The sequence below is a fragment of the Ambystoma mexicanum genome, chromosome 7p (assembly GCF_040938575.1).
Source record: "Ambystoma mexicanum isolate Mex_15411 chromosome 7p, UKY_AmexF1_1, whole genome shotgun sequence".
NCBI lineage: Eukaryota > Metazoa > Chordata > Amphibia > Caudata > Ambystomatidae > Ambystoma > Ambystoma mexicanum.
Genome location: NC_090939.1, coordinates 834,751,769 through 834,766,085, shown reverse-complemented (window position 1 = coordinate 834,766,085; position 14,317 = coordinate 834,751,769). Strand labels below are relative to the sequence as shown.

The 14,317-nt window shown below is 42.0% G+C and overlaps 1 protein-coding gene across 2 annotated transcripts in view; it reads right to left on the bottom strand.

The window, feature by feature from the left end:
- NALCN (sodium leak channel, non-selective) overlaps positions 1-14,317 on the bottom strand; it is a 3,431,684-nt gene that overhangs the window by 2,729,035 nt on the left and 688,332 nt on the right. For both annotated transcript variants that reach the window (XM_069637002.1, XM_069637001.1), the window contains one exon: positions 9,566-9,649. In XM_069637002.1, coding sequence (XP_069493103.1) covers positions 9,566-9,649 — 84 coding nt within the window. The remainder of the gene's footprint in view (positions 1-9,565; positions 9,650-14,317) is intronic.

Below are 14,317 nucleotides of genomic sequence, written 5' to 3'. Positions count from 1 at the left end.
GCGCTATTCGATGGCGGTATTGCATTTCCGCCATCGTTTTCCGAATTCCGCCAGGGTCGTAATGAGGGCCTATATCAGCTATGATGGAACAGGGCATCTTGGTGACGTCAGAGTCACTGTGTAATACTGCTGTGTACCGTGTAAAAAAATCAAAAAGAGGTTGTGGCATTTAATTCAAGACATGAGACCCATTAACCAGATTGTAGAGGCAGAGTTTCCTCTAGTTCCAAATCCTGCAACGGCTTTGTGTAGTATCCCTACAGAGACAAGATTGTTTACAGTGATTGACTTGAAAAATCTGTTTTTCCAAATCCTGTTGAATAAGGATTGTCAAGACCTCACGTCATTTACATTTCATCAGACTACATTGAAAAGCACTCGTTTGCCCCAAGGGTACTGTGACAAGGGATACAAGGTAGACAAGGAGAAATTACAATATTGCCAGGAGGATATGTGTACATAGGCCAGTTAATCTCACATGAGGGAAAGAAAGTTACACCTGAAAGAGCTGAGGAGATCATGAAAACACCAAAACTGCACATGATAAAGCAAATGCAGCAATTTCTGGGATTGCGTAACTATGTCAGAGCATGGGTTTATGATTATAGTTCATATACGAGCCCCCTTTTGCAGGCTTTAAAGAAAGCCCAAGTGAACAATGAGAAAATAGAATGGCCTGAGGAAATGGAGGAAGGGTTTGAGGAGTTGAAGAAAGCAATCTGTACAGCTCCAGTTTTAGGAATTCCCAATTATTCTGAAGAATTCTTCCTGTTTTCATACAAGAATGGAACAGTCATGGCAGCAGTGCTTACATAGAGGACCACACTTGGGTATAAACATCTGGTATATTATAGTGGGATTCTAGATTCAGATATGAGAAGACACTTTCCTTGCGAACAATCGCTGCAAGCAGCCACATTTGCTATTGAGAAGTCTACAAGTATCATGATGGGATGTTCCATGACTCTATTTGTCGAGCATGCTTTGTTTGCTGTTTCGGAGAAACCTAAGGTGCACTGATATCTCAGAGGGCTTCTGCATATGAGGTAGGTATATCGAACCCAGCAATCAAAATAGTCAGTTGTAAAATAGTGAACCCTTTTGTAGCCGAACCTGTGAGAGAGAATGACCAAGTGCATGGTTGCTCTAACTATGAGGAGTTTCATGATGAGATCCCAAAGGTAAAGGAGAATGCTCTAGCAGGGGTTGGGGGGGTTCTCTTTATTGACGAGTCGACAAAAATGTATCAAACTGATGGGGAAAGGCATTCAGGGTCCACTGTGGTAAGACACAGATCTAATGTGGAATTCGAAGTGGTAGCAAGTGCAAGACTACGTCTCACTTTTTGCACAGGCTACAGAATTGGTGGCGTTTTGGCGCATGAAAAACACAAAGGACAGGACGTGACGGTGTACAGTGACTCCGCCTATGTGATGTCAACCGTGCACACAGGGCTAGCACATTGGAAAAATAGGTGCTACCTCCGAGCGTATGGCACTCCAGTGCAACACACTGCATTATTAGACAGGCTCATTAATGAACTACAACTCCCAGTAGCCATCGCAATTGTTAAGTGTGCAGCACATACTAAGAGAACTGATTTTATCTCAACGTGGGAATAAAGCCACAGACCATGAGGCCAAAAGGGTTGCATATTCACCTGATATTTCAAGTTTTGATACTCCTAATGTAAAGGAAATGATGGTCACAATTATGATTGTAAATAAAGGATTTAATCATTTGTCCAGAACGCAGTTGATGGAAGTTTAAGGTAGTGCTCCGCAGGAAGAGAAAGAGCTATGGACACGGAGGGGTTGTTCTTTATCCCCCTCTGAAGCATTGTGGTGAAAGGACAGCACTGGAAAGCCGGTGATGCCTGTAGCCTTGTTAAGGGTAGTGCTAGAACATCTACAAAACCCTGCACATGTAACAAGGGAAAGCCTTGCAGCAGCTATTGCAGAGAATTGTTTTTACCAAACATTTTAGAACACGTTGCTCGCTATGTAGTAAATTGCATTGTATGTCAAAGGTTTATTGCTGGGCCGAGATTGCAAACAATTAGAGGAGGGATTCCTCGACGGAATGGTCCTTTTCAGCATTTACATATTGATTATGTTGATATGCTACAAGTATGTACTGGATATAGGTGTATGATAGAGGTGGTGGGCCCCTTCTTTTGAAATGGTTGAAAGCTGGTCCATGTACACACCCTGATGTCACTTGTGCTGTGAAGTTTTTAGTCCGAGAAGTCTTTCCTAGATGGGCAGCATGTGAGGTGCAGATATCTTACAATGGGCCCCATTTTGTTAATGAAGTATTTGAACAGATCAGTCTATTACTTAGTATTAAACATAAGTTTTCTTCTGCTTATCACCCACAAGCGATCGGGATATGTGAAAGACTGAACAGTCTTCTCAAAGAAAGAATCACCAAACTTAAACTGACAATGAAGAAGTGGTGGCTGCATTGCCTGTCCCTTGCATTATATGCATTAAGGAATCAGCCTGGGTTGGACCACCACCTCACACCCCATGAGCTAGTTACAGGAAGGCAAATGAGAATGCCCTTGTCACCTCAAATGAGGAGTAGAATTGATGCCCAGACAATGGCAGAATTGTTAGGAAATTAACTACGTGTGTATTGAACATGTATGAACACTAGAATCTCTGTCATTTCAGATCAACTCAAACGTAAGGGGTGTCGGTCTCAGGACACAGATGAAGACCATTCAGCAACCGGATACAAAGAACTACCTGTACCCAAACTGTTTATTGGTGATTCAATCTTGATCCGCAACTTCACTAGGAAGTGGCATGAGCCCAGATTTAGTGGTCTGTTTACTGAGGAGAAAAATACTCCATCTGCAGTAAAGGTTCAAGAAAGGCGTGCCTGGATTCATCTGAACGATGTGAAACTGTATGCTGGTGAGACCAGAACACCCCCACCCGATTCAGAATCAAGTCAAGAAGAAGCAGTTCAGCATGTGCAGACTCGATCGATGACAAGGAAGAAGGACGCTAAGATTGCTGATTAAATAAATGCAAGTGTGTATTTGGACTGTGGCTTTTCCAGGACACTCTTTATAGATACTTTAGCAGGAGTGAGCAAGTAACTGTTCTTAAGCCACAGGTACTTGTTAAAATTGGGACTTTAGAAAGTACTGATGTGATGAAAAATGACAGATCTTGACTTCATTTTTGATGACTGGTAAAGGGAGCAGTTACCTGATTCGTTTCTCACTGAGTTTCCCTTTGGTCAGACATACGGTCATGTCTGATGTCGATGTCCATAGACTCCTTCTCGCTGTCTTTGTTTTTATACTCAGAGCTTACCCTGCTTCTTGTGGGCGTAGCACTGATGTATGCACTTTTGTGCAGGATCCTAAAAATGGCTCTGCGATTAGAAGATTATTGGCAGCAATAATTGAGCAAATTTGGCAGCTACCTGAGCATTTAACGAGGCTGCCTGATTAAAAAGGTTTTTTTCCTTCCTTAAAAGTAGTACACAGGTACAATGTGGTCTATTGAGCATGATGCAGTTCCAGAAAGCTAGCAGACTTAACGATGCATGGAAAGACACCAATGGTGGGGTTTTATGTATTGGTGCATAATTTATGTGTGCAAAGCATCTGTCATTGTTTTTCTATTTTTGTTAATTCACACTGCTTACTTTGTTGGTTCCAGAAAGGAAGAAAACCCTTTGATCCTCCCCACTTCAGTGACCTATGCAGAGTTAGATGTTGTAAGGAGGGGGGAGGCCATATGTGAGTGTTCCTACACCAGGGACACATGTAAAGTCACCCATTTCTCTGACTAGTGTTGTTATGATCCCCCCTGTAGGAATGATGATGTCTGATGTACTCCATGAGCATTTTGCACATATTCTTTTGGCAAGAAAGAGAACCAAGAGAAGTGCAGCGGAAGATTATTATGAGTTAAATGATTATCAAGACAGTACAGCACATTTGGGGAACAACATGTGGTATCAACACATGAAGGAGGTAGGAAAGAGTTCTTCTGAGGAAGATTGGTAAGTATGTGCTCTCCTACCTTATCCTATGGGGAAGTCCAGAAATATTCATATCTATAGAGATAGATGTTCAAACAGCTCATTGCTTAACTCACCTTGCACTCTGCCATACAAGAGGTCAATTTCAGGGTCGAACAGCATCTTTTGTATGGGCAACTGAATGGACAGTTCCAGAAGAAGATGATTACATTCAAGATTTAAAGACAATAGCAAGAGCGCAGACCAGAAATCATGTAAAAAGATACGAACAGCCTGCATGACGGGAGCAGGAATCCGATGGGAAATAAACAAAAAGCTCATTTGTCAAAGAAAGACAGATGAAGAAATACAAAGATGCAAGGAAAGAGGACAAATGCAGATCTGGGGAACAGTGCTTTCTCCACATGGCTAGGAACAAGGCATAGTCATATGCAGAGATGTGGCAGTAACTGGACATCATCAACCAGCTTTGGTTTGTGTGGAAAAGGGATGCAAACCTCTCTGGCTGAGGCTTGCGAAGCTGCTGACATGGTTCGAAGACAGAGGAGGCCTGTTGCAGATAGTGCCTCTGGCTAGTGCAGAACTGTGCTTCAGAAACAATGGCACACGAAAATTTGGAGAAAATCAGCAGTGTGGGCAAATCTTCGATGTACCAGGAATGAAGGGTGGGACAGTAGTGATAATGGACCACTCCTAGGCCTGCGGATCCAGAGCATACATCAAGCTGGCCAGGGATTGGGGAGGACTGTGTTCTATGGGGTCTGTTCATGTTCCAGCATTAGTGATTCCAAAGAGTGATTTGAACATTGGTGAGTTTCCAAAAGCAGATGCTCACATGAGTAAGAAGAGATCTATTGGATTCCTCAATTGAACAAAGAGAGATGACTTCTCAGCTAAATCAATAGAAGCCTTCAATTCTATTTCATATGAACACAGGTTGTTCAGTCAGACTTCAGCAGTGCTTGCTACAATATTTATGCCAGGGATCAAGACGATGGCAAATGCCAAATGGTTACAGATAACCAAATGGGAGCTCCTTCAGAGGATTAACACTACTATAAAGGGATTTAATGCTATCAAGGAAGAGCTGAGAGCAATACGACTGATAACTCTTCAAAACAGATATGTCCTGGATATGATTACAGCTATGGATGAAGGTGTTTGTGCCAAAATCAGAGAATTGTGTTGCACGTTCATACCTTCTAACGATGACGAGAATGGCACCTTGACAGAGGCCATAACGATGTTGACAAACTTGCATGTAAAAATGGAAGATGAAGTTGAAGACATTGCTGATGACAGGTTGTTTGTGTCAATCTTCTCAAGGGTTGCACAATGGATAGCCAACATTTTCAAGTTTCTTGCAGCCCTGTTAGTGATGATCATGTTTGGATTCTGTGTGGTCAGAATAATAATCGCACAGTGCAAAAAGACTGCAAAGAAAGCAACAGGAATGGACAATGCAGTCTTATGACTTGGAGTATTGATGAACATGTGAAATCACCAGCATGCCTGAAGGGATTAATAAAGATACAGACTCCAAAGAAGCACTTCTTCAGAAAAGGATGTCTGAATGTGTAGAAAGGTGAGAGAGTGGTTGATAAATCACCCAGAGGGGGGACGGTAGAGGCGGACCCAAGTACCTCGACCGAAAGTCCCGCCCCTATTCTGCCTATATATTGGCAACCGGAAATTGCGACATGCTCAAAGCCAATAATGGTGCCTATATCCTGAAAAGCCCTTGAAACAAGTATCCATTAAGAAAACCCAACATGTATCCACAGAGAAATGACAGCCTCCTGAGGCAAATTTCTGGAAGAAGTGTGAAAATGAATGAAAGAGAGGATTGGTGACGTCCCATGAAGCAGAAGTGACGTACCCAAAAGAGGTGCCAATGAAGAAAGAATATAGAACTTATAGAATCTGATGACGAAGTAGTGAAGTGAGCAACATTTCAGGAGCGAAATAAAGATTGCACGTGCAGAGAAGCACTGAAGAAAATGCAAAACCATTTTTACAAATGTACAGACACAGTAACGCAAGTAGACAAAGTAGTTGTGAGGCTGGCTATGTAGTGAATAGATTGCCGGCGATGCGTCAATGTATATATATAGGAATTTATATAATCTGGATGTTCCACAACGCATTTTAGCAAACTTGGACCCCATGAATGAAAGAGCTGGAAGTGTGATGCAGCAGTATAAGAATAGCTGATGGTGAAGGAAGATTAGAGAAAGGTTTGCCTGGCCCAGTGTCGAGAGTCAGGGCCACAAGAACCTAGCTATCTCCCTGAGAGAATGAATTAAATAAAACAAAGAGCTCAAACAGGTGGTCTCAAGTCACATGATCAGATGAAAATAGACTTTGGGGCGATCTACACCGAGACCAGAAGATAAGGCCAAGCCACACTTCCTTTTATACTCAGGCACAGTGAGCCTCTGCAAGGCCAAGTTCAAAATAACTAATTGAATGGCAGACCGCAGGAGTGACGATGGATGTTGGGCTAATTGGGTGGGGAGGCATTACCAGGCCAAATCTCCCCAGCATCTGGGGTACCAGCTTGCGTGCTGCTAGCAAGTGGAATATTCCATAAGGGTACAAGCGTGCCAACCAATTATTGAGGGCCACCTATAAAGGAGCGCTAGATTTTGAGAAGCCAATAGTATGTTGTGTATTAGTCTGACACAGAAGATGACTTGCACTTGGGGTGGGCTTAACTGTCCATCTGATCTTAGAGACCCACTCACGTCCCTGTATCCCATAAAAAAGTATATGCATATGTTCCCTGTTGACCTCCAGTAGGTTTTATTATTTGCCACGTAGCATGACATCTCTTATGACACATTTTTAATATAAAAGAATGTTTTTATGATATGTTTTCAAGAACTCGTTGAGGGAGCTATGCTGTGTGTTGATGTCCGTTGTACTCCCTGTTTTAAAGACTTGTTATTCAAACAGCTTTGACTTTTGACAACTTCCTGAGTCGTTCTGATTATTGATGTATGAGCAAGATCTGCATCCCCATCCATCTCAGATACTGTTACCTCGTCTTAATAGACCCGTCCCCGGGTTCACTCTGCATGGGAATACTTTTGCCAGGTACTCTGGCAGATCATGAAGTCTTGAACTGGTTGGTGAGCTCTCCTTGAAATCAAATAGAAGAATATTAGTTTTTTTTACCTATCTTTGGAAAAAAGTGCTGTGAGATAAACTGATTTGTAAAGAATTCCAGTGGCTTATCTCGATAGTCAGTTGCGCACATGGAAAATAATGTGCACACGATAGCCAGCCATTTCTGTACTTAGAGAAACATAATTAGAGTGAACATTGTTGGGCAATGTCATACATTTCCCTGCACCATTGCTGCAAGTGGTTCAAGTGGGAAATTGTACCCAGTGAAAGGGTTGCCAAGCATTTACCCCTCCTGACAGACACCTGGACCAGTGTGCACTCAAGGGTTTCAACCTCTACTGTTAAAACTGATAACCTCTACTGATAAAACCCTGACAGGCAAAATAAGTTAATCCCAGGTCCCAGGTCCTAGAGCTTTATGGCAAAGAGGGGGTGGTGTTCCTCCTGCCCACCATGTACCTCTGTAGAGACTCCTGACTCTTTTTGAGCTTAGTGCCAACTAATCCTGGCTCCTGCGTTACTGACCATGACTCCTTCTCCGAACCATCCTTTTACCTTAATGTTCCTTCACCCGTTCCTCCTCCAACACCATTCATGTATGCCCCTCCTCCATTTCACCCCCCACCGCCATTCCTTCATGCTCATCATCCCTTTCCCCTCCACCACAATTCCTGAATGCTTCTCCTCACATTCTCCCATCTCCACTCTTGTATGCTCCTCCTCCACCACCCTCTGACCTGCACACATACACGCGCATACAGACACACACATGCAGACGCGCAAAATGCACAAATGCACACACACAAACACATAAGGACCAGTCGTGACAAACTCACCCCCACAAAGGAAACAGCAAGTCACATGCTCCTTTACATGCATCCGAAAACACTTTCTACCTAAGGACTCTCCTGAATCCTTGCAGGATTACTGGAACCCTGGCAAAGTATCCAAATCCTCATGCAGGCTCCTATGGATGCATTTGAATCCAACTCCTGTGGGAGTTTTGCAGTTCGTAATACCTCTGTGTATCTCTTGAGATCCAGCAAAGAGAAGTTATTGGTGATACCATGCCTTAAGCTAAAAAAAAGAAGGACATTAATGAATATTGGACCCTTTACATATTCTCCCAATAGCTGCTGCGAGCTGACCTTCAGGATTGGCTTAACAGTATGGCTGTTCCTATACTGGGTCTGCACTTCCTTCTCTTTTGGATACTTGATCTTACCACTGTATGACATCTGAGTTATATAAATCCTCAACTGACTTTACCTTATCTTCCATGTTAAGAAACTACAGATTGCGTATTATCTTGCGAGTTTCCTGAAAGAGAAAAATGCACCTCTAAAATCTGGCTTTGCTGAAAGCCACCCATAACATTACTAAAGACCCTGGTCTAGTAAGAAAGAGAAAGGTGAATCCAGAATAGAATAATTCCAAAGAAAAGCATTGCTGTTTATTCATTAATGCCAACCTCTATAAATGCCTGTGGATGGGAAGAGCCTCTGAACTTCTGTTCAGAACCATGGCAGAATGTAACACTTAATATTCGGGTCCATATAATTGTTCTTTCAAAATTATTGCAAACAGGGGCTCACAAATCAGGAGAATAAGTGTTAAGGTGTGTGACCTTCACATCAGAAGGCATGTACCAGGACAGGTAAAGGACAAAATCACATAACTTTTAATTGCACAGAATGCTGAAAAGATGTCAGCTGCTTGATAGCATGCAATTCATTCATATATTCATTCATTCTCGATAACAAATCACAAGACCCAAAATCCACATGTTGGGACAGTCCAATTACGACTCAGCTTCAGTTAGTACCCACTTATTGGCAGCCTGCGGATCAGAGGACAAATCTGCTTTGAAAACAGTAACAGAAATTAATAAGGGTCAGTGAACCTTGCACAATCCAGTGCAAACAGTAATACTGTCAAACATTCCATTATCCCCTGATGACAATGGGTTCAATGCATTTAATTTTACAACTTAAACATGAAAAGCTCCATGGGTTCCACATATCGTTCCCTATTAACAGTATAGTTTTGATTTGTTAGTAGTTATAAATCCTTATTTTTTAAATAATTTGATTTGTCAGATAGTTAATATCATTGTCTCCATATTTGTTTGCATTTGTGTTATACGGTGCCTAGTATTCTGCATCACCTTTTGTAGGATCTAAGCCTTTAGCTAGGCAAAGCTACCAAATGGTGAGTCATTCCTTAAGTCTTAATGAAGCTTTTCTTTATTTCTATTTGTGAATCAGTCGTATCCAGCTTGTGCATAGAGCATGGAGGCACACCACTAGGTCACTGAGATCCTTCAAGCACAACATATGTTATTCTGCTAACAGTTAAATGAAACCTCCATAAACACATACAAATTAATACAAAGGTGATTATTTCATAAATGAATTGTCATTACCTGCAGCACCAATGACACCCAAAGACAAAACACCATAAAGCCATCAAAGACACACCAACGATCCTTCACATATGAGCTGTCGCCCTGAAAAAGGAATACAACATTAGAGTAATGCAATAATAAACAGTGTTAAGTTCACAGATTTCCACTTCAGTGACCTTGGTAAATCTAAGCCTGACTGAATGCCTCACATTGTAAGGACTGCTATGTGGTGGGAATTACCCACTGGATGGATTCGCTGAATGGACAGGGATCATAATAACTGTAGAGAGGAAAATCTGGCTTAGTTGCATATTATTCTACAGTTCTACAGAAATCTTTAAAACAGATAGTATACCAAGTCAATTATCCCACACAACTTACGTAGAGGTTTCACTAAAGCATGCACGTTTTAGACAATTCAAAGATGGAATAGTTCCTGTTTGTGATCAGATGTATTGCAGAGATGTACGCTCCTATGGCCCTTGACAGGGACACGTGTGTGTTGATTTTGAATGTATTCATTGGAGCCATTGATTTCACAGACTCCGCTTTACTGCAGGATAGTCTGACAGACCAAGACATGGCACTGTTCTCCTCCGCTTATCTGACATATATTGTGTATTATTTAAAGGACAGAGGGCCTACTTGATGGAACTTTTAGCACGGTGCATAGTCACTTCACACTGAGAAAATACACGTTAGACCACTCTGTGAATCAGGGTGTTTGCAGGCAGTGCAAAGTCACTTTGCACCGTTCTAAAAGTTCCATGAATTAGGCCCTATATGTGGTGTTGGTTTGAAATGTGCGCATGCTCAGCGTAAGGCCACATATTTTGCCATGATCCTGTAATGCTGATTTTGTTATGTAGTAGTGCAGGAGATCCCCGGCCTGGTGAGCACAGGGGGATCTATTTATGAATATTTTAATTAATCATTTTTTGATGTTTTGATGAATGATCATTGTTTTAACCTACACTTATTTGTGCATTGAGTGTGACTGTTTTATACTGTGTTCTATACTTCTATGGTGGAGGCCGAAATAAAGATTTTTTGACTTGACTGTAAGACCACAAGTGTTTTGTATAAGAAATAAGTATTTGAAAAAAAAATAGTCTGATTTCAAGCAAGTAAATGTGTTGTTGAGGGGCATTTTTGAAGTGTGTTTTATTGAGTTTCAGAGCAAAGCCTAACCTAACGAGGAATGAACAGGGATGATTGTTCATTTTGAATTTCATTTGTGGCCAGCCTTTAAATGAGCAGCTTTACACAAAAAAAGTTGTTACTTAGCAAGGTCAAATGTTGTGTGCAGTTGGTCCTTGACTCTGAGTCAATAGTCTAGGAATTAGATTAATTAACTGTAAGGGGTCAGAAATGAGAGCCGGACACATAGTTATCTGTTCCTCAAAATCAGACATTTCTATTAAACAAAAAATGGTGTTGGAATAATACCTCTCTATCCCTATTCTAAACAGACACTTCCCTACCGAGAAACTAAAACTATGAATCTGTCTGTGTCAAGATATCAGTTTTTAAGGAAAAGCTGTCCTTGTGTCCAAGACGTTCTATCCTTACTCGGTATACAGTGTTTATATCGAATTTTTTATATTGAATGCCCATATATATCGATTTTTATATATTGAAAACCCTCATAGTGAATGCATTTAGGGGTGTGGAAAAGGGTTAAATATTTTTGGGAAATGTTCGGGGTGGGTTTTTAGGGGTTGGAAACAGGGGTTTGGGGGTGACCCCCCAACAAAAATAAATAAAATGCATTCACTATACATGTTTTCAATATATGTGCATTAATTATAAAATATTTCGATATGAAGACATGTAACCTTCTGACCCTCAAACAAAATAAAACAACAAAAGGGACAAGGTCTTTGTCTGAATGTTGGCCCAAAAACTTGTTCAAAACCATACACATAAAGGATGACTCCAACAAAAATGTTCTCGAAGGTAAGAACCCCTGGAGATCTAGAAGTTGCTCCCCTTCCCATGGATTCTTAGACCAACTGGGCAAATGTCTTTTTTAGCAAATAGTACCTTTGTGTCTTTGCTGGTCTCACAAAGTTCTTGTTTAAACAAAATAGATTCTGGAACAGTATTTCTGTATTATTTCTAGCACTTGGTAGACGACCTGGTTTTCTCACCTGCCAGGAATATCCATACAATTTCATATGACTGGTGTATTCACCTGCCAGGACTTTTCTTAAAGTTTATCAGTTCACCTGGTACACTCCTGTGCCAGGAATCTTCATATAACATCAGCTGCCTGGTATACTCGCCTGCCAGAACTATTCTTAATGTGTTTCACAGATCTTTACAATCTTCTGCCCACCTTGGTATCGCATGCATTTATACTTGATTGGAGGTTTGCTTTCATACTTTGTCTTGTCTGTCTTGAAACATTCTTCTTATTGAGTATTGAGATTATACTTTGTCGTGTCTGCATTCAAACCAACTTGGCCTTTACTTTTTCTACATTCAAACATTCTTATTATTGGGTGCTGAATTGTTAGTTTGCTTTGACTACATTTAAACAACCTTTGCGTGCATTCTGCATCAGCAATATTGTGGCAGTCAAAGACTTGATTGCATGCTTGTTGGAATGCCATGGGGTCTCCAGCTGCTATAGGCAGATTCACTGGTTGTTCGCAGCGTCTCTGATGTTGCACGCGCCACAGCAGTGTGCCTCCTTTACCGGCTTTCCAGTTCGGAGTGTGCAGACATTCTCTTTGTATCGTGCTTGGCTCCATGGGCACACGTCAACTCGTCTGCTAGGCCTGAACTGAAGAATGCTGTTGCGTTGAGCGGCCCAAAATCCAAGAGCTCCGGCATGGCTCCCGGCGTCTCCAAGGCTTGTTGTGCTCGCACGTGGTACTTCTCCTCATCTCCCTGAGGTTATCTACGTTTTGCCAGCACTGTTGGTGTACCTCACATTACTGAGCCCGCGTACAGGCAGCAACGTCTCACCCTGCACTGCTCGCCTTGACAGTGTGGTTGCCGCCCTTAAATGTCCCGCTCATTGCCGGCTTGGAAAATAAACTAGCCTCCATGTTAAACCTCAAGCGCTTGTCATTTTGCACAAACTCCCCTGTCCACCGCCCCTGTCCACCTCCTTGTCGCAATACCTGGGTGGCCATGGGAGGTGGAGTCCATAATTGTCTTGGGACTTTGAACTCCTGGATGGTTTTTCTTATGCATTCCACATAAACTTAGAGACAAAAGATGTTGTGTGTGAGTTGTGGGTGTCTGAGCCAAAGGTGCAGGCCTGACTGGAATGACAAAAGGTCATTTGAAATGTGGGTATCAGGGGTTTGTCATCATAGGAAGGGGGGTATAACACCCTTGGCCAATGGAATCAAAAAGTCCCCCCAGTAGTTGTCTTCTCTCATGTGATCTTCCCTCATGAGATCGCTCACAGGGTCCTAATCAGGTAGTGGCTGCCGTCCAATGGCCACATGGGAGGAGGAGGTCACCGCCAGAGAATCTGTGATGACTCCTCTGGAGACATCACAAAACTTTCATTGGGATGGACAAACACACCAGGTTGAGCAGGAACATGAAATCTCTAGATGAATGTGTATTGTGTTCCTCATTTAGATTATATTGTTTCAATGAGACATGTTTTGAACAAGCTTGAAATGAAGCGTGTATCTTCGTTCAATAGCCTTGAGTTTTTTTCAGCTAACATAAGGGATGCTAATTCTCATTAATATGGCCAATAAGCTACATATTCATCAGGAAGAGAAATGCCTGTATAGCATTTTCATACATTCCCTGATGATACCAAATAAAACCTTCCTTTAATCCCCAGACAGGGCCCATGGTCTGAACCCTCTAAAGAGACCCACCATGCATTCTCCCTTTGAGGGTGGTACATGAGCTCATCCAGTATCATGGCCCATTTGTTAACTCGCACCTCGAGCTATCCATATGCTTCCTAATTGAATGTACATTTTATTTGATCACATCTATAATTCAGTTAGTACATGCTAAGCAGCGATTACTGCCCTGGGGCTTTCGTTATTTTTTACTTTGGACAAATCCAAAGTCATTCTAGACATTCCAGCACCTGTTTTTAACTCTCTACAACAGGGACCGCCATCCTTTTCTGTGATGAGAGCTACCACCAGCCTTTACTGTAAAGAGAGCTACCACTAGCTACCGCTACTCAATAGAATTAAGCCCCAGCAATAAACCACTAATCAGGGCACAAATAAGCTCTCCTCTTTAGTCCTATCACACTACCACACATCAGCTGCATGTCACCTATCAGATCATAGCCTCTCCCCTTTTGATGTCATATTCAAATGTTTCCCCACCAAACCTACAGAGGTAGAGAGGCACTCAGGCCCTGGGTACTTCCAACCTGCTCCCCCCAACACCACCAGTTTCAAATCTGTGTCACCTGCTGTCCTCCTAACAACACCTCTCCCTCTTTCATGCAGATGTATGGCAACACGGCCTGCAAAAATGGCAGAAGGGCAAATTTACATTGCATTAAATTACAATGCAGATTAAATCATAGACATTTGCTAATCCCCTTTACTCAGGAACGTTCTCAGTGCAATGGGTTTGTATTATTGCCTGGCCCTCTTGTCATGTCTAAGAATGTTTGATTTTGATAGCTATTAGCAGCTTATGTTGTCTGGTGAGTTAATCATTGGCAGCCAACAAGGTACCAGATGTTCCTGAGTTGAAGCCAGCTGTTTGCACCACACCCAAACGTTCTGCTTGGCCTTAGATCTTAGAAACAGAGATTGA